Source organism: Chlamydotis macqueenii, chromosome Z (assembly GCF_036417535.1).
Source record: "Chlamydotis macqueenii isolate bChlMac1 chromosome Z, bChlMac1.mat, whole genome shotgun sequence".
NCBI classification, from domain to species: domain Eukaryota; kingdom Metazoa; phylum Chordata; class Aves; order Otidiformes; family Otididae; genus Chlamydotis; species Chlamydotis macqueenii.
In genome coordinates this window covers 17,827,641-17,846,722 of record NC_141593.1, presented here as the reverse complement: position 1 = coordinate 17,846,722, position 19,082 = coordinate 17,827,641, and the positions used below count along the sequence as shown (strand labels likewise).

The following is a 19,082-nucleotide window of genomic DNA, read 5'->3' as shown; positions in this document are numbered from 1 at the left end:
AGCTGAAAGACATGACAAATAAGCAAGGAACACAGCAGTAGTATTTACAGTCAAGGCAAAAAAGGTGAAGGCAGAAGTGAGAGGCAAATGAGAAGGCAATCAGTATCACACAAGGTTGTATTTCCAATATAATATATAGAGGCAGTAACTGCTCACAACTGCTCTCACAGCTCCACTGAGAAAGAGATCTGATCATAGCAATCCATGCTCCAAAACACAACCACACATCTGACAACCAGCGTCCAAGTGTCAAAGTTACATGGGGAGGTAACAATCTGGTGGGGCTTGAGGCATTGAAACACCTTAGTCTGGGACACAGGACTCCTGGACCTACCACTTTGTGGGGAAGTGCTTTAATTATGAGGCCTGTGTCTAAAAGGAAGGTAATGGAAAGCAGCACCAACTTTGACTTTGCTAAAACAGGACATAGCAAGTGTTTCTCAGCTTTTTCAAGGAACAGATGTAGGAGACCTGAGGGAAGGCTCTTGATCCTTTTCCTGTGTATTTAGAGGTGGCTGTTTCAGCATGGGTGCTGTGGCGCTGGGACAGCCCTCCTGTGCTTAACACACCCTACAGTCAGCTTAGAATGGAGGTTTTCTTGGCTTTGTACCTCCTCTGAGACGTCGCTCTTTCTCCCTGCCCTGGCTCTGTGTAGGCAATCTGAATGTGTAATGTTGTGTGTACTCAGCAAGGGGCAGAAAGTCAAGCACTGGTTCCACCTGTGCTCTGAGCTGGCAGGAGTGGTCTGTGGCTGTTCAGATGGTTGGTGTACGTACAGCTGTTCACTACTGGCAGGTCCTCCCAACAGCATCCTGGGTCAGGCGGTGAAAGGGGTGCTGCTCCAGGTGTGGGTAGAACAGCATGTGACTGCCAGTGCATGGAGGCACCTCTTCTTTCCAGTTTTTAGATTCCTTTCTCAGAGTTGAAGGGCATTACCAAAACACTGCATTTGACTCATACACTTGTCTCTATTAGTGTTTTTTTTTTTTTGCCAAAGGCATGTATCCAGATCCAGCATCCAGTGCAAATGTGTTTGCTTGCATCCCTCCCGGAATTTTAGGTGTTTAAACCTTTCACTGAAGCCTGTCCCAGCTGTCATGGACAATAGCTGAGCTACTGTTGAGGTACATATGGGAGGACTCTATGGCCTGAGGTCTGTAAACACCAGTACATCCACCTAACCTTAAGTATGCAAACTCGCCTAGGGACTTCAGCAGGACCACTTCACTTAGCTAATCATGCAATATATGTGATGGCTCTGGCTGTATGGTTTGTGTAGTAAGGTGTGGATCTCACAGGATTTAAGGATATGTTGTGTTTTCAAATATTTGAATAGGGAGGTTTAAGAGAACAGAGTGCTTTTTAAAAAGCAAGATTGCCAGAGATCATGATTCTACTGTTCTGCATTTCAGTACTTCATGGCTGTATGAAGTAGCAACCATGTGGGATGCAGTAAAACCAATTATATCACTTGTGTAAAAACGCCCCCGTTGCTTAAAATCAGCAGATCAGTTCTCTGCTTCAAGTGTTGGAGCTTCTAATATTAAATTAATCCTGCGGAGAGTTAATAGGACAATTTGTTAGCACAGATTGATGCTGAATGTCTGAAAAGATTACGTGACTGTAAAGCCTCTTAAAGGCAGTCTATATTATTATGTTCTCATGGGGCAAAATGGCCTTCACTGTCCATCAACAAAGAAGTAGCTTTGTAATTCCCTAACTCAGGTTGATCTCAGGTGGAAATAAACAGATAAAGGAGGCTTCCTAACACATTTCAATTTTGCTTCCTACAGTTGTTTGCATCTTTGGGACATTTTGCACAATTTTTTTTTCTGGTGAGAGGTAAAGAGTGCTACAAAGTCACTATTTAACCTGCGATGCACCACTGCTCAGCCCTAATTCAGTTCTCTCTTTTCTTAGGATACTCCTACATGTTATTTCCTTTGTAATTGGTTGGTTTTCTAGGGGTGACTGCAGAGCTGATAAGAGGTAGGTACCCAGCACCTGTATAAAGTATGCTTCAGAAATCTAATTAGAGCTATCAAATATGCCTTCACATTATCACAGTAATAGGCACCACATACTGGAGGATGTTCTGGAATATGTAATGCAGAACAAGTGCATTTCAACAAAATGAAGAGGAAAAGAAGACATAAGGCTAAAGATAACAGGTGAATCTCTTACACTGGGTTATTTATGTGAAAGGGTTTTAGAAGCTTAAAAAGGTGGAAGAGTTGAAAAAGATGAATATCTGCTATGGAGTTAGGCACAGACTGTATCTTCAACACATTAAGTTTTTAAAGTGCTTAACAGTAAGAACACTGTCTTAGGATATGAATTAACCTATGTCATTTAGAAACGACATAACTAAACCACTAGTTTGCTGAATTCAGTATCTCAATAGTGAGTAATATTATCTGATTTTAACTATTGACCTGTTTTCAAAGAGTGTCGTACCCAACAGAAAACAAAAAAAAAACTAAACCAAAACCAAAATACATTTTAATTCAAAACTTAGTTTACAATCTCAGCTGAACTGAAAATATAGTCTGACTTAATTCCCTGAATATTATTTTTTGAAGTGAAACCAGAGACTTGTTTCCAAGGAAAATGGTATGGAGATGCAAAAGAATTTTAGGAACTCACACTTGATGGAGCTGAACCTGTCAGCAATTACTTGATTGAGACATATTTGCAAAGAGAGATGACAATTGCTTTTTAAGGTGTACATTTAATGGCCCTTATCGAGGAAAGAATGTTAGAAACCTTGCCTTGTCTCCCAGACCATGTGAGAGGAATTAACTGCAACAGGTGCCTGAAGCCTTGGACATAGTTACAATTCACATTTATTTGAAGCATTACTTTTTGCATAATTACTTTTTTGCATAACTTAATTTTACAATAACTTATAGCAGTTTAGTACTAGTAATGCAGTAGTAAGTACTGTGCTAACAACAAAAGTTGCTAGAGAAGCTTTGGAAAGAACCACATCTGTGTGGCATTTTGGCAGTTTCTTAATCCAGACTCATGAGATTCCAGGATGAAATATTATTTAGGCACCCAGTTGGCAGCTGGCAATGAACCCAGAGGTTTTGGTTTTGGGTTGGAGTTTAGCCAAGGTAAGCAAAATGTAGTTGTACATTGTGTGCAGTCCCCAAAGCCAGCATGGGATTCCAGCATCTTGGAAGCCTTAACTGAGACAGTCTTTGTAGCAGTGGCACGCCGAAATAGATTCTTAATGTGCACAGAAAAACGGAGTACATGCAGAAGAGAGAAACTTAGCAGAAAGACTTGGGATGGATGACCTAGCAGGACAGCTCTTGATCTGCCGCTGACCAGCAAAACCAGGCAATTACTACAGTGTGCTGCTGAATAAATGGATTGTGAATTGTGTTGTTTTATGAAAGCTAAAGGTCACATTAAAACTGACAATCCTGGGAGTCAAGAGTTTGTTACATGAAAAACTATATAATTTATTAAAATGCATTTATCCCTTGACATATTTGTTTTCTTGGTTTTTTTTCCCCTCTGTTTTAAACCAATAAAATCTTCTGCAAGCCAGAAACTGACAGGTAACACAAGGTTATCCTTAGCCTACTTATGCACACCTGCCTGTCCAGGGTCATCATTATTGCTAAATTGCTAAATTTTATTGGAAATAAAAGAAAGGCAAGTACTGGGGAAGGTGTGGTACAAATTGACAAAAGCTAGAAAAATACAAAGATGGTACTCCATCTTTTGTGTGTCAGTCTATCCAGAAAATGCAGCATACTTGCAGCAACAGAATGTAGCAACATTAGGAACAGGTTAACAATTAAAAAAAAACCAACATCTTGCTTGTTTCCCTAGGAGATGTGATTTTCCTTACTTTCTGAGGTCTTGAGGTTCATTTGAGGAGGAATAGTGGACAGTCATTTCCAGAGCTCACTCTCCACATGTCCATGACCACTTTTACTGTGCTGGTAAAGAAAAACAAAATAGGAGATGTCTGATGAGCAGATTGCTGGACTGAGATGTTAGGTGTAGGCTTAAGGTAAACCCCAGCAAAGAATCAGGAACTTTTGTCCTCCCTTCTCCTCTGAAGGACATCTTGATAACCCATGCTCTGTACAGCTAAAATGAAGCTGTGGGTTAACTGCCTGATCAACAATATTTCATACTGGAGTTTAAACAATGGTTGCTCGTTGCAGTCTGAAATGATGTGAAGAGAAGAGCAAGGTGAACTGAGTCCCTTCACTTTCCTAATTTCTTCCTTCCTCATCCCTTCTCTGCTTCCCACTGCAGTTAGAAACACTTCAGGGTCAAAACTCTCTTTTATAAACGGGAACCACTATCTACAACTATTGTCATTCACTTAGAGAGGCCCCATGGTTTGCACTGTGTCACTGTGAGAACTGTTCTTCTAACTCACTCAGAAGCATCCAAGTACTGATAGGACCGAGCAAGCAAGAAGGTTGTGATTTTTCTGGGATACTGACTGAAAAGCTAGAGAGAATAGTGAAGAAATACAGGCAGAAAAATTAAGATGTTTCCATACCTCAAGATCTTACCTAACCTCCTCTCTAGCAGGAGGTTAGAGGCCTCACTTCCCAGAAAACTCTAATCACTTTGCAACTGCAAAATGGAAAAAAAAAAAATCATCAAAATATGTTCAACAGTTTTTTCCAACCCATTTCAAATAGCAACTCAAAACTGTGGTACATCTTATTCAGACCCCTCACATTTCCAAAAGGGTAATTATTTTCTTAACATAATTTGTTACACCTTTCTTATTTTATCCAACTGGGTATCGGAGAAAGCGACTATACCCTCTCCGGAAAACTAACCAGTATGCCCTCAATGTTCAGGCCTCTGTGCTCCTTAGCCAGAAAGGCTTCTCTAACCAGGGTTTTGGTTTAAGCAAGAGTTTCCTGTTGGTAATCTAGAAACTTATCTAAAGAGCAGTTTTGTTCACCTCTCTATGTCACTGAAATGGAGACAACCGGTGAGACTTGCTATTGATGTCCAAATCTCACCTTCAAACTATAAACTCATATTTTATCTCTATAAATCCTGAAGTCTGCTAATGACGACAAATTAAAAAAGGCCTTAAGGAAAATGGCTGAGGAAAAAGGGGACAGAGAACCTGCATACTCGCTTTCAAGAATGTACTGAGCAGCAACGTATCAGCACCATCTGCTGCCAGCGGGGACAAACCCCATAGTTTCTACATGCTGGCTTCAGAATATTTTTAGTGAGCCTCAAAAATTCACCCACGTTCCTTGCACATAAGTGAAATAATTGAGCAATTGGCTGCATAGGTTCCATAATGAGGAGCCTAAAATAAATTCACAGTGAGAAAGAAATGAAGATGCTAAATCAAGATGACCTTTTCGTTTAACCTTGAAGACGTGTTGGTGAGATGCTGGAAGCGTTTCAGAAGCGATAGACTCAGCTGTGGACAGCTTTTCTAAAACAGAACTCCTTTGTTTAAAATTCAGTCACAATTTCTATGTGACAACAGAGCTTCTATCTACCACATTATTTCCAAAATACCAGCCGGTTCAAGTGAAGAAGAGAGTTCTAAGGATATCCTTGATGTTATAATACTTGCCTAACAATCCAACGCACCCTTCTTAACAAACACAAAGCAATTCAGGCTCCCCCACGGCACTTCTGCTTATTTCTGGATTTTATTTACCACTGGCTTAATTTCAAGATCTAGTTATTTAAGGCTACTAGCAAACATAATATCTTGGTATTTCTTCCGCTTGCTAATCAGTATTCGGAAGGAGTTTTAGAGAAAAGCCTCCAAATTGTTTCTCATAACTAGTTTGCGGTACATGCATACAAGAGCTGAAGATTCATGAGCAGGAGTCACTGCTTATAACAACAATTGCAGTGGGTCGTATTCTTTAATGCCTTGCTCTGCATTAATTAATCCTAACTTTAATTCACTCAAACAAGATCTTCTTGACTTAGGAAGACTTTTGGCTTTTATTCTAGTTTACAACCATATAGCTCTCAGATTGTGACCTCTTTCCTCTCACTATCAAAAAAATTGCATGGTTATAGGTTTGTTCATCTGAAAGAAACTTTTTTTCAGAGCAAGCAAAAGCTTTGTTAGAGGCCCCAACACTGGTCTGATAGGTAACAGTTCAATACATTTCACCTGAGTCTTCCCGATTCATTGAGTATTAAAGTGAGTTGCTTTGCAGTGCCTGCCAGTGCCTGTTGTTAGGCAGGGTAATGTGAGTTGGCCAGTCTTGTAGGAAAAGCTCACATTCAGTTAAACGAACAACTGAAGCGTTGCAAGCAATCTTTTGTGGCAGTACTCTAGCAATGCCTTGTATATTGTTTGTTTTAAACAAAGCAGTAAAATAGTGTTGAGCGACTCAGCCACTTTGTATCCCAGGTGTGCTTAGCTGTGTCCTTACCAATACAAAGTGAGATAATAAAATGGCACTTTTAAAATACTTTCACTTTGGTTTAGCGAAACAGCTCTATCTTCTGATATTTAAGTATTGCTTGTAATGTAGATATCAATAAAAATGTTCTCCTCTATTGCCTTGCTTACATTATGTCTTTTTGCACATGTGATGTGCAGATACAGAAATAGAATTGAGTGGGAAATGGGACTTTACCCGAGAAGATTTTTGCAGGAGAATTTTTTTTTTGTTCAAATTATACTTTTCCAACTGAAAATTTAGAATAATCTCTCCTGTTTTCCTAGGGGAAAAAAGTGAAACTGTAAGAAAATGAAGAAAATTTGAGCACGCTTTTAAAAGTGGCACTCTGTTTCTTGTTCTTAGAAAATAACACTCTCAGTGTTGATTCTCAGAGTCAAAAGCTCGAAAGAGGAAAAATGGACTCTTTTACATCCTGTGTGTCTCTCAGCTTTTCTTGCTTGAAAACCCAAGTGGTGTCACTCCAGATTTTGAAACTATTAACAAGGGCTGAAAAAGGACTGTATTGATTTTGAAAAAAATACAGAAGATATATCTAGTGGTAGCTCTTCTTTTCCCTTTCTATCTTGGATTTAACTAAAACCTATCTTCCAACAAAAACATGTTTGACTTCTTTCCTACTAAATCTGTGCTCAAGGTTTCTCAGGTGAAGTGAGTGCCTAAGGGCACGTACAATCCCCCTGTCACTTGCACGCCACAAAACACCTCCACAAGCAACTCATCTGCTGGGATAAAATGATTTTTCACGCTTACTCCTACAACTTCTGCCTTTGCTTGTCACATTAAAGCAAACGATCGCAGGTGGTTTCTCTGACTCTGTTCACATTGGTGGTCACGTTTTGCTCACTTTTGGTTTTGGGGACCTTAGCTGGAGGACAGGCCACCGCACAGAGCACAAAGGTGTGATGCTGTATGTTAGGTCTCTGCCCCAGCTCTCAGTTTCGGACAGCCGGACCCCAACACCTCAGCAAGCCGTTGCTCCCCAGGCCTCGCTCCGAGGCCGCTGCTGCGTGGCTGTGCCCAACTCACAGCGGGCAAAAGCACGGTGAGAAACGAACCGATGTGAGGGTTTTTGTGTGTGGAGCGTGCTGAAGTGTACCCCTTGCTCCATTCCCCGGGCAGGGGCCGAGGTGGCAGCACCCCAAGACCGCGGCAAGGCCGCTGGGGCAGCCCCACAGCACACGGCCCAGGGGAGCCGGCCTACCGGCCCCGGCGGGGGCAGGTAGCGGCCGGCGGGGCTGACGGCCTCGGGGCCTGCCCGGCCGCGGGGAGTAGCCAGGGAGGCTTGGCACCGGCCGCTGCCCGTCCCTCCGCCTCCCCCGCCATCCCTTGCGGGGCCGCGGGACCCGCCGCGCCGCGCTCCTTTGCCGCCGCCGCTCCTTGGCGCCACCGTGCAGCCCGGGCGCGCCGCGTCCCGCCGGCGGGCCCGACCGGACCGGGCCGCGCCGCGCCAACGCCCGCAGGTTCCCGCCTCGCCGGCCGCGCCTGAGGGCTGCTTAAAGGGCGCCGGGGAGCGGTGCGGGGTTGCGCGGCAGAGGCGCTGGCACCGCCTCCCCTGCAGCGGGAACCGGCGCCCCGAGGGCTGGCTGGGCTGTAAGTTGTCTTCCCTCTAGGTTACCGTGCGTGCCGGCTGCCTTCCCCGCACCTGCCCCGCCCGCCCATCTACCTTCTTGTGAGCTGCTTCACCCGCAAGGACCCACCGCCAGGTCGGGTCCCCTGGCCTGAGGTGGCAGCGGGTTCAGGTGCAGCCGGCCTCGGCGGAGATGGAGTGAAAACTAGAAGAACCCACCTGGAGGATGAACAGGAGGCATGAGGATTTGCTATGGGTAACGTTGCCCTGTGGGAACGTGGGGGGCTGTCGGTGATTTTGAGAGGGTTGCGGCGAGGAGCTCGCCTGGCTGACACCCAGTCTGTCCGGTGGCCTTGCCTCAGCCCAGGGTTTGTGGCTCCCAGTGAAGCCTTGCCAGCAGCAAGGCTGGGCAAAGGGTGATTTAGGGTGAAGAAACTGTGAGCCATCCGTTTATTAAGTGTTGTGCCTCTGTGTTTTCTTCAAGGAGAAAGTGATGAAAACACTCGGAAAAGACCTGAAATGGAGCAGAGAGCAAAGCCTACAGAAAGCAGCTAAGGTAAGGGCAGGCACAGACATCCACACTCCTCTGTATGCACTGCACTGGAGAGTTCTCTTTACATTTCTGGGGAAGGGAGAAGAGGAAACTGTCAAAAATAAGTGATTCAGAAAAAAATCTGAAAATCCTTTTCACACTTTCTTAACTGTAGATTCTGAAATGCCAGAAAAACCCAAGTTATGGTAACATCAAATCTGTTGAGGGGAGGAATCAAAACCACCTGTGGGCTTCTCTCTTTTGGCACTAGAGGGACTGCTTGCTGTTTAAAAGCAAAAGTCACTTCACCCAGTTGAAAGGGTTGTATGGATGTACAGAGCTGTCTTTATTGGCACTGGAAACTGACTTGTCCACATTTAGAGGGTGGTAAAGATAAAAGGGACAATGAAGGACTCACGTATACACTAGGAACACAGGTGGAAAACCTATTAACCACCAACAATATGCTTGACAGTAAGCAAGAGGCAAAATACAGGCAGCTTATGCCTCAAGGAGTTGACATGGATCACAAAACCTAGTGGGACTGCAATACGCAAACTGGTGGAGTGGGAGGTGAAGATGTAAAAGGAATTGACCACGCTGAAAGTACTAAAGCAGGAGATGAGCAGTGTGCCCTTACATACGATGACAGTACAGAAATGCAGCCACCAGCATGCTGAGAATGTTGCTCCAACATAAATATTTTATGTAAGTGACCCCATTGGAAAAGCCATGTTGTTAAAGTGAGCAATGACTGGGCTGTAGGAGAAGAAAATTCACTCCGGGTGTGAGGAGGAGCTACTGCCCGAAACTCAACAGAATGTAACAGTCTGGCAGTGCCTGTTAGCTGGCTGTTGTCTATGATGTGTCAACAGCTGCTAACTGCACTCCACATTGTTTCATTCAAAAGCATCATGAAAAACTCAAAGGTAACCTCCTTGTGCTGCAGAAGTCAATTAGCTAATGCTTTTATGCGGCTACCAGCAGCAGTGCTCAGGCAAGTAAGTGTTTTGGTGTTTTATTTTGAGTGATTTAAGACCAGTTTTTAAGAAGCGAAAGGCAGGCTTCAAATTAAGTATTCATTGACATATATACAGACTGTCTAACACAGTGGCTGCTTTCCAGCATGACTTCAAAGGGCTTTTCATCAAAATAGATGTTGTAGGTAAAATTTTACCTCCATCCAGCCTAAATCCATAAGCTTGAATCTTGTGATCCTTATGTATGCTCCATTCATTATGTGGCTGTAAATAGAGGTACAGTGTGGCTCATCACCTAAAGTTAAGTTGCCTGAACAATAATTTTAATTTCAAAATAATGTGAATTTGACTACAGTGAGTTAGACTCTGGACTCATCTAGACTAAGGGTTCTGATGGTGACCAGAAATGGATGCCCAAGGGAGAAAAGGACTGAAATAAGTCTGTATGATACTAATTCACTTGCAAAGGTAACATATGATACTGGTGCTTGTACAACTATGGCAAGAAACTGCAACACTATCCAGTTCCTTTTGGACAGTCTGAGCTCTGATTCTAGTAATACTCCATATAGGTTTTATACTATTACTTTAATTCATGTCTTGCTGAATCAGAAACTTACCTGTGCCATTTACTTCATGACAGTTTTACTGCTTGAACTTGTATATATACATATATGAAACATGAACCTCAAAACAAGTATGCAATGCTGAATTTAGGTAGAATGTAACAGATGTTTCCAGGCATGTTATTTCATGAGGCATCTCTCTCTGTGTCTGGTAGGCAGTGCACTGCTAGCTGTCTGCTGTATCTGAATGTAGCAGTCACTACTGCACTGCCACCTGCTGCAGGGCCAGCTCATTGCTGTTTAAAGGCGGTTCCTTTGGAAAGCGGTAGGGTTCCAACTTCCCGGTGGTGCATCTATGTGCGATGGGCTGGCAGTGTATGTTAGCTGGTTAAAATTCTGACATCAGCTAACGTGCAGGTGCTATCCTTTTCCACATACCTTGATCATCAAAATGGAGAGCTACTATTTTGAATAAGGAATCTTTTGGGTCCACCTGATTATTGCTTTTTTTTTTGACTGTCAGGGTAATTTTTTTTTTTTGGTATTATAGCAATATCTTGTATTTCTGTTATTCACCTTTATCCAAATAATTGTGAGAAATTTTTGTTGATTTAGACTCTGGTCTTCATCTGTTTTTAGATACCAAGGTAAAAGGAAGTTTATAAATACTTTAAACAGGTAAATAATTCAAACATTTCAAACAATTTTAAGCTCTTGAAGTTTTCTTAGTGCAAATGAAGCACAGTTAAAAACTTCACATGAGTTTTAAAGTTGGATTTTAAATTTTTATAATGATATTTGGCAAATAGAAGTTGGCTGATTTTTTTAGTTGTTTTTTTTTATGGAGTAATTAGATGCTGGAAAGGCTTAAAATCTCTTTCACTAACTGTATGAATGATAGATCTGAAAAATTATTACCTTTCCATTCTCTTAAAAAAAGAGAAGTCAGCTTTAGAGTTTTCTTCTCCCCTTGCTTCTCAGAATAACTCAATTTGCAAACAGCAATACATTGAAAAAACTACACATAGTCTCACCAACCAGGAGACACAACTGGAATAGGACATGTTATAGTTCAGAAGAATAAAGGCTAGAAGCACATTGATCCTTTTGATTCATGTTATGCTGAAAGCTTCTATCAACCATACGGCCACAGGCAACAGAGTAGTACCTCTGTCCTCATCCTGGCACTTCAGGCACTTACAGAATGCAAAAGAAACTCTTTCTTATTACTTGCTTTATCTGCTATATGGGCCTTGCAAAGTGAATGTCTCCTAGGAAGAGAAATAGCATCAATGTTTGTGAAGGTCTGCAGAATTAGGGTGATCCGAGTGTTGTGTGTGGTGATTAGGCAGTGTATTGTTAGTTAGCTGTTCTCCACACAGCAGCAACTGACTACACTGCCACATTAGCACATCACTGATGCGACAGCAATATAAACACTGCTGTTATAAATGTCTCTTTGGACCCTTAGCTGGTGTGGGGCCCAGTGCCTGCCTAGTTCCACTGACTGAAAGGAGCTGTGCTGAGTTACGCAAACTGAGTGAAGGTAGGATATAAAACTAAGTGTAACTCTGTTTGACACACTTAGACAGCTAATCCACTGGTTTCTAAAAAAATTACTAAATTATATAAGTATTAAGTAAGACTTTCAGGTTTGGGCCTTATGTGAACATGTTTCTCTTACACCACTGAATGTTTACTGGAGCATTGATGTGTGGGCTCAGCAAACAAATATGTTCTGGTAATACTCGAACTAACAGGCACACGTTCAGCCGGTGACTGAAATTAATTTAGAGTATTTGCACTCCCAGGCAATATTTTTTCAAGGAGGAGCTGACAGTGAAACAGTACCTGTTGGAGAGAATGAGGATATGTCAGACCTGAGGAGGGAGGGAAGCGTGAGATAGGAATGAAGGAAGTGTTAGGATGAAGGATGCAATAGGTTATGCTCAAATGGAGTTGAAGAAACTTGTTAACACTCATGGACCGAACTCTGTTAACCTTCTTAAGACGGCAGTTTTATCTTAAATTGGTGGGATTATTTAAGAATCCAGTAAAAAAGTTTTAATCTGTTTATAGTGTTTATAGTTTAGTATTTTTTCTATATCCTACATAAACTGTAAGTGGATATTTATACAAATATGTATTCGTATTACTTTGTTCGCTTTTGGCCATCTGTGCTTTTATAACCGTGTTCTAACTTTCATTTTATTTATTTGCCTTTCCAAGTTTGTGTAGATTTGGCAGTTAAAGATGCTTTATTTTTACCCTGGATAACTGGTAACTTGGTTTTAAGAAAGAAGTAATTAGTTTATCAATGATGTGCCCTAAATGTTACATTGGAAGAGCTGGCATGTTTCATGAAGAATAAGTAAAAAAACATACTGAATTGTTTTTAGGAATGTTAATTAAACTTTGAAAAACTTAAACTCTGTGTAGATTCAGGACTGAATGGTACCTATATTCAAATTTCTACAGAAGGTAGTTGTAGTGGATTGTGACAAAATGGTGAAATAAGAAATTCAAGGTCTTTTTTCTCAGGCAAACCCTTCTTTTTCTAGGAATCCGAAGTAATTCAGGAAGCAGTGCATTAAATAATTCTGTCCACTCATTTGCTAATATCCCATGCTATTTCTGAATACCAGGAAAGATATTTGATCTTAATGCTGACATTGAGTTTTTAAGATTACAGCGTATCCTGTGAAAAAACTGAGTATGAGCTTTAGTGAGTGAATCACAAGCAAGGTGTGCACATTCCCTTCCCTTGTGATCTCTTCCAAACTAGAAGATGATACTGTGCTGTTTATCTTTCACAGAGTGAGAAAAGAACTTGAGTGAAATAGCTCACATGCTCAGTAACTCTCCGGCAATACCAGGACTAACATGGATGTTCTTTCAGGTGTTCCACAAACGTTTCTTTATACCTGCCCTTTTTTATTCAGTGATAGGAAAAGTGGTGAGCTATAGCAGTGCACATGAATGGACATGCATGTTTTAGTCACGTGCATTTTTAAGTAAAGATACCATCCACCATTTATGGGAAAAACATTGTGCCCTGCCACTTAGTTCTGTGGAATCTAGACTGCCCCCAGCAAGGAGAGAGGATCCCTATCTCAGTTCCCTTTCTGCTCTATCAAAGCAGCAGAGGTATGACACAAAAATCACCTGACATGTTACTAAATGTTCACAAGGCTGGAACTATACCTGCATGAGGAGACTGGAGTAAAACATAGGACCTCAGCACAAGAACGGGAACTCTCTTGATGGATTGGATGTGGAATCTTGTGGGCTAATGGCAAACAGCTCGGAGGCTGGTCTAAACCACCAGCAGTAGGCACATTTGGACTAACTAGACCCTTACATAGGCCTTAATTGATCTCTGAAAGTTAGAGTGGCTAAAGCTGTCGCGCCTAAGGTTTGACTTCCCTTCCAAAATGATGGAAGGTAAGGTAAGGGCAAATGGTGGTTGTCATTATTGAGGGTGACTTTGTTTAATCTTCCACGTCAGTATCACTACTCAATCTTTTAAAATTTTTTTATGTCCTTATCCTTTGGGGGTTTTCTGTGAAATTCTCAATGAATTCCACAGATGAATGAAAAAAATACTTATCTTTTTTTTTTTTTTAAATTGCTTTAGAATTTATCACCTTTTTAATACAAATAAGTGGCTATCTTTACTGGAAAATATTTTGAAGCACTTCAGGTATTTTCAGTCACTGTTAGTCTTACAAGAGAAAAGCACTACTGCTACCAGTCCTTTTTCATATAGAAAACTCTTCTGAGACACAGGTTTCTCTCGTTTCTATTCTCTCAGCCCTTCTTTAAGACTTGGACAGCTAGAATGAGGTTCCTTATTCCAATTTGCTGTCTCCCTTCATCAAACAGATAGATCAAAACACTTGGCAGTTTGAAATGGAACAGTGGAACAGAACTGGAAATAGATCTGCAGTTGAATGCAGGACTGGGGAGACTGCAACGTGAGAAGAGTGGAGCTTGAGGCATGAACCTTCATCCCCTTCTTCTACCTTTACTTGAAGACTGTTGTTTTATTACAAAGGTGTGAGGTAGATGAGCCAGGGAGCTCTGTCTCAGAAAGATGCCTGTTAAGAGTGCCAGGCTGTTGATTTTTGTTGCCCCTTGAATCCTGCTGTAAGCAACTATGTATATTCACACAGGCCCTGCCTTCATCCAGGTCAGATGATTGTGAATCCAGTGGAAGATGAGCTCACAGCTGAGGCACTGTACTGCCGTGCAAATGTATGGAGAAGGCTAAAGAGGTTAAAGGTGTTGCTGTAAAGGTGAAATGTAAAATTAATCACAATACAAAGCAGGCAAGGCAACATTTTTGCTATTTTTTCTTTGAATAATTTTATTTTCTATGTACAGTTTTTTACAACTAAGCTGACAGTTTCACAATTCAGTAATCTTCCTCAGGAAGATACTGCAAAGCTGGTATCTTCAGTTGCATTTGTCTCTAAAAACCCTGGTATGATGCCTCTGGGCCCCATGTCGTTCCGTCAGGGCAATTATGGAATACCAAAATCTATTTGCTACTGGCAGATGGGAAACAAAACTCTTCTGTGCAAATACTGAGTAATTTATCCACAAATCCTTTTCTTTTTAGCTATCTCCCTGCTGGTGACAATTGTAATTAGCTATTATCAGCAATTTAAAGAAATATTCAGAAACTTCATGCAAACTGAAGGTCCATCCCTGCAAGGTACTGAGCACCTTGCCGTTCTCAGTAACCTCAGTGGTTCTCAAGGCTGTTGCAGGACCAGTCCAACATTAACAGACATAGTGTAGCTGAAAATACAAATGCCAAAGAGAAGTAAAATCACCTGATGGTTCAGCTTCTAGCAGCATTTCCCAGGAAAGTAGTAAGGCTGTGTACCCATGCTGTTGAATGGAATCACAGCATGAATGGCTTTTTCAGAGGTCTTCTCTTTTTTTCATTATAATCTGCCTGATTAACGATGCTACTTCTGGCTTGATACTTTCTATGGGCTCTTCAGGTCTCCAGAATTTCACAACTTTACCCTCAGGGCTGACAAGGTACTTCCAGAAATTCCATCGAGGCTCTTTCTTTGAAGAATCTGTAAGAATGGCATCAGATCACTTCAGTGACTTACACTTGTAGTTGTTTCGTTACTCCGCAGTGATTTTTCAACTATTTATACTGAAGTAATCCCGGTAGTCTGGGCATGGATTTACTGGTTGGTGTTAATAACCTGAAAAGTGGGAAGCCAATGATGCTCACCCCTTCTTGTGAAACTGTTTTGGACTTCCTACTTTTACTACACTCTGCTTCCTAGGGAGGAGGATATGAGAGCTGCACTGCTGGGGAATCCTCAGTTTTATGTTGGTTTAAGAGGAAGTGAAAAGGGATCAGGAAGTCATACTGGTGATGGCTTAATTAATCTCCTTTAATCCCAAGAGGCAAAACCTTACCTGTATCTTTGCTCTCATGAATACCTGGCAAGACAATTTCTGAGCTTAAGGGGCTATCAGGCAACTATGTGGCTCCTAGAGGAGGCAGAAACAGTTTCTTGACTCTGGCTTTCTCCTTGGAGAGTCTCATAGATTGAGAGGGAAATCTCTTTTTGAAAGAAAAATCTCCAGGAGATTTTGACTGGGGAACAGGTGTACAGTGGGGAACAGTGCTGAAGCCTACACTGATTCTTGTGAGCAATGGGCTGAATTTTGTCATTGGCTTACATTTGTAATGTTATGACTCTCAGGGAACACCATGGCAAGCAGATGGGGATGGTAAAGCTCATGGCACGGAGGCTCTGTCCCAGCTGGTAATTTCATCTTTGCTGAGTTGTATCTAGGATCAGTCTTCAAGGGACATAATCCCATCTCTGAATATTCTTCCAGTGTTCATTAATGTGTATGAATAACTCATAGAAAGTACAAACGCACAGGAAGCTTGACATTATTTGAGGAAAGGTGAGGCCACAAGCCTTACACTGGCCCAACAAAATGCCTTACTGCTATGAAAGCAACAAGAAGCAGTTGTGTAAAGGCCTTTGCACCATGTTTATGCTACCAGTGGATTCTTTTTGCTCTGGACATTTTTGACAATGCTGGACAAATTATAGCTAGCAGTCACAGTCACAAGAGTGTGTAGCATGAAGATATTCAACCTGATTGTCAAGACACCTACATGAAGAAAACAGGTGCTTCTTTAATTGAAGATGCACAGTAATTTCATGTGAAGCAGAGGAATTCAGGAAAAGAAAGACCTTATTTCCAAGTATTTAAGTACCAGAGGATCTTTCTCCTTCTTGTGAGTGAACAGCATGTCAAATAAGAACCAACAGAGTGAATATGGCTGTTCTCTTTCTGTATAAGTATTAATATCTGATATTGATTGCACTGGTAGTTAGAATCTGGATTCATCCCACCCAGCTGGTACCTATGTGCTCTAGTCTCCTCTATAATGAACTGAGAGGCACCTCCAGAGTGCATTCAGTAATTCCACCAGACATCAGGCAACTCAGACCAATGAGGCTTTACCTGAGGTCTTTGGTGACATGCCTAAGGGGAGGTAAGAAGAAACACAGTTAGAGTGACAACAGTGACAACTGAAATGACTCCTAAATGATAATTTTCAAGTACATAAGAGGTATTGCAGAGGATATGGCAAGAAGCAACAGACTTAAGTGATGCAAGGAAGATTTCCTTTAGATGTTGAAATAGCTTTCTGACAGGAGGAGCTGTGAATAACTGGAATAGAATGGGAGGTTTTGGAATCTCTCATACTGTAATAGTCTGGAGAAGCATGTGTAGTATTGATTTGGGTAAATGTGATCCTATCTTGGGGCAGGGAAATGGAATCCAGATTTTGGCCTTCTCCTACCTTATTTTCTAGTTAAAATGATGTGATAGAGAAGGGTTATGTTCTAATTATTCTTTCTTTCTTATATCAGTGTTTAGTATAGGTCAAAGACCTGTACAAAGCTCAGAAAAATTCAGAGAGGTTTTTAAAGTTGGCTTTGGGTTGGTGGGCTCTTTGGTCAACTGAAGAGTCTTTCATTTTGCCTGTGAGCATATGAGGCTTTATGTCAGTAAATGCTTACTGTAACAGAAGTATTTGTGTGAGTGCATTTTGCAGGCTGGGCCCTGAAGTTCACAAGACCAATGAATGCAAATCAGTGGCCACAGATAACTACAGTATATATAATCCTGCTGTACAATGCAGTTTACATAAAGGTCGACATATGACTGCTAAAACAGGAATCCTCTCATGTGTTTATGTAACATCTTCCAGTAATTTTAAGACCACCTGTAGTTATATTTTTGTACATAAGAAAAGTTGTTTTTCAACAAAAGTCAAATATTTTGAAATGGAATTTTGTAGGCAGGAGTCTTTGCACTCAAATTTATACATCCATCAAATGGGTGTTTCTAGCTGGGCTGGTCACAGTAGTCTGTCTTTATAATCAAACAGTGGGAAGAAACAGATACTTTCAGAGTACAAGGTTTCTGACCAGATTTTTGATATCCACATTGAAACGAGATTAAGTGTATGCTGAGTGCCTGTTTCTCCCGATAGACTATAAAGACAACAATGTTTCCTGATAAATAAATTCAAGACCAGAATTTAGGGAGAATACCGTGGTTACAGGCAGCTTGATATATAAAATAAAACAGTTACCTATTAGAAATTTGAAGGCAGGCTCTGCTTCTGATCCTAGAATCTTGATTTTGTGGAAAACAGGGAAGGTTACTCCATAGTTCCCTTTGGCAAAAGATTCTATTTCCTGGCTTGAATTAGGCTCTGATTCTCCGAACTGGTTGCAGGGAAAAGCCAGCACAGTGAAATGGGAGGGGCCAAACTCTCTGTGTAGTTCTTGCAGCGCGATGTAATTTTTGTCTGTGTGTTGGCAGTAACTAGCCACGTTTACAACCAAAGTTGCCTTCAGAAAAATAAAGTTTTAATAGTAAGAAAAAAAACCCTAGAGGTGATGTAAAGATTATAATTAAGTCTTAAAATGGCATCTCCCACTACGGCAATTATTCCTGTCTGAAGACTAAATTTAATCTGTCTGATCACAAATTCATTAAACAGATAAGGATGGCAGCGTATGATATTTACTTTTAGACAGCCTGTTTTAAAAATCCAATAAATGGACTTAAACATACAGCTTTGTTTAAATATAAGCAGGTAAAAAAGCAGATATTTACGACAGGCACTAAAATAATATTTACTAGATCAACTTTCAGAATTCAGCACAACATGCTACCATTCTTAACTAAGATTAAACTGCACAAATGGTATTGTTAGGCTATATTGATTTATAATAAAGAATATGAAAAAACATTTTTCTTGGTTTATTAGATCTAATACTTAATTCCTGGAACAGGCCTAGATAAAATAAATGTCTCTCTAGCTTACTGTTTGAAGAACAGGAATTTAGCTGAAATCTCTGCTGAAAATTGCCATAACCACACTTTTTGTTAACCTACAAATGGGGATCAGTTTTTCAGTAAAGGTTCAAGACAAAGAGATAATGAAATTGTAACTTACTTTTCCTCTGTACTTCTCCAAGGAAATGATCCTTCCTCGTGAATCCTTGACTTCGAAAGAATAAAAATCTTTGATTTTAGGTTTAAAAAATCTGAGTTGCAGCAGGCAGAGAATGGCGGTACACAAAACCATCGACAGAAAGACAACAAAGACCCTGGCTTTGGGCACTGAGTATTTCAGAGGATAAGTAGTTGTGAGAGGCTCCATTTTCGAAATCTTTGGAGAGGAGCCTGGGCAGGCCTGGAATGTGAAGGAGGAGCTGAAATATGAAACTCACAGCTTGGACTGGAAAGAACAAGCTGCTGCTTTTGTTCCCATTGCAGAAATGGCTGTTGTGTTTCACAGTGCTTCTGCTGAGCTTCAGCGTGCTTGTGTAAAGTATAAAAATCTCTCTGGCTGGGAAAAAAAAAAGAAATGCATGAAAAGCGTGTTCCCATCACCTAAGGATGCTG

At 41.1% G+C, this 19,082-nt stretch overlaps 1 protein-coding gene across 2 annotated transcripts; it reads right to left on the bottom strand.

The window, feature by feature from the left end:
• Positions 1-14,436: 14,436 nt before the first annotated feature.
• On the bottom strand, positions 14,437-18,837 carry GPX8 (glutathione peroxidase 8 (putative)). Of its 2 annotated transcripts, XM_010128866.2 has the most exons (3): positions 18,631-18,837; positions 17,758-18,019; positions 14,437-15,190 (listed from the first exon to the last, which is right to left on the bottom strand). In XM_010128866.2, the coding sequence occupies exons 1-3, from the start codon at positions 18,835-18,837 to the stop codon at positions 15,027-15,029; spliced, it is 633 nt and encodes a 210-aa protein (XP_010127168.1). In that variant the 3' UTR covers positions 14,437-15,026. The 2 variants fall into 2 exon arrangements, with proteins under 2 accessions (XP_010127168.1, XP_086626800.1); XM_086770674.1 differs by lacking the exon at positions 17,758-18,019.
• Positions 18,838-19,082: the final 245 nt, after the last annotated feature.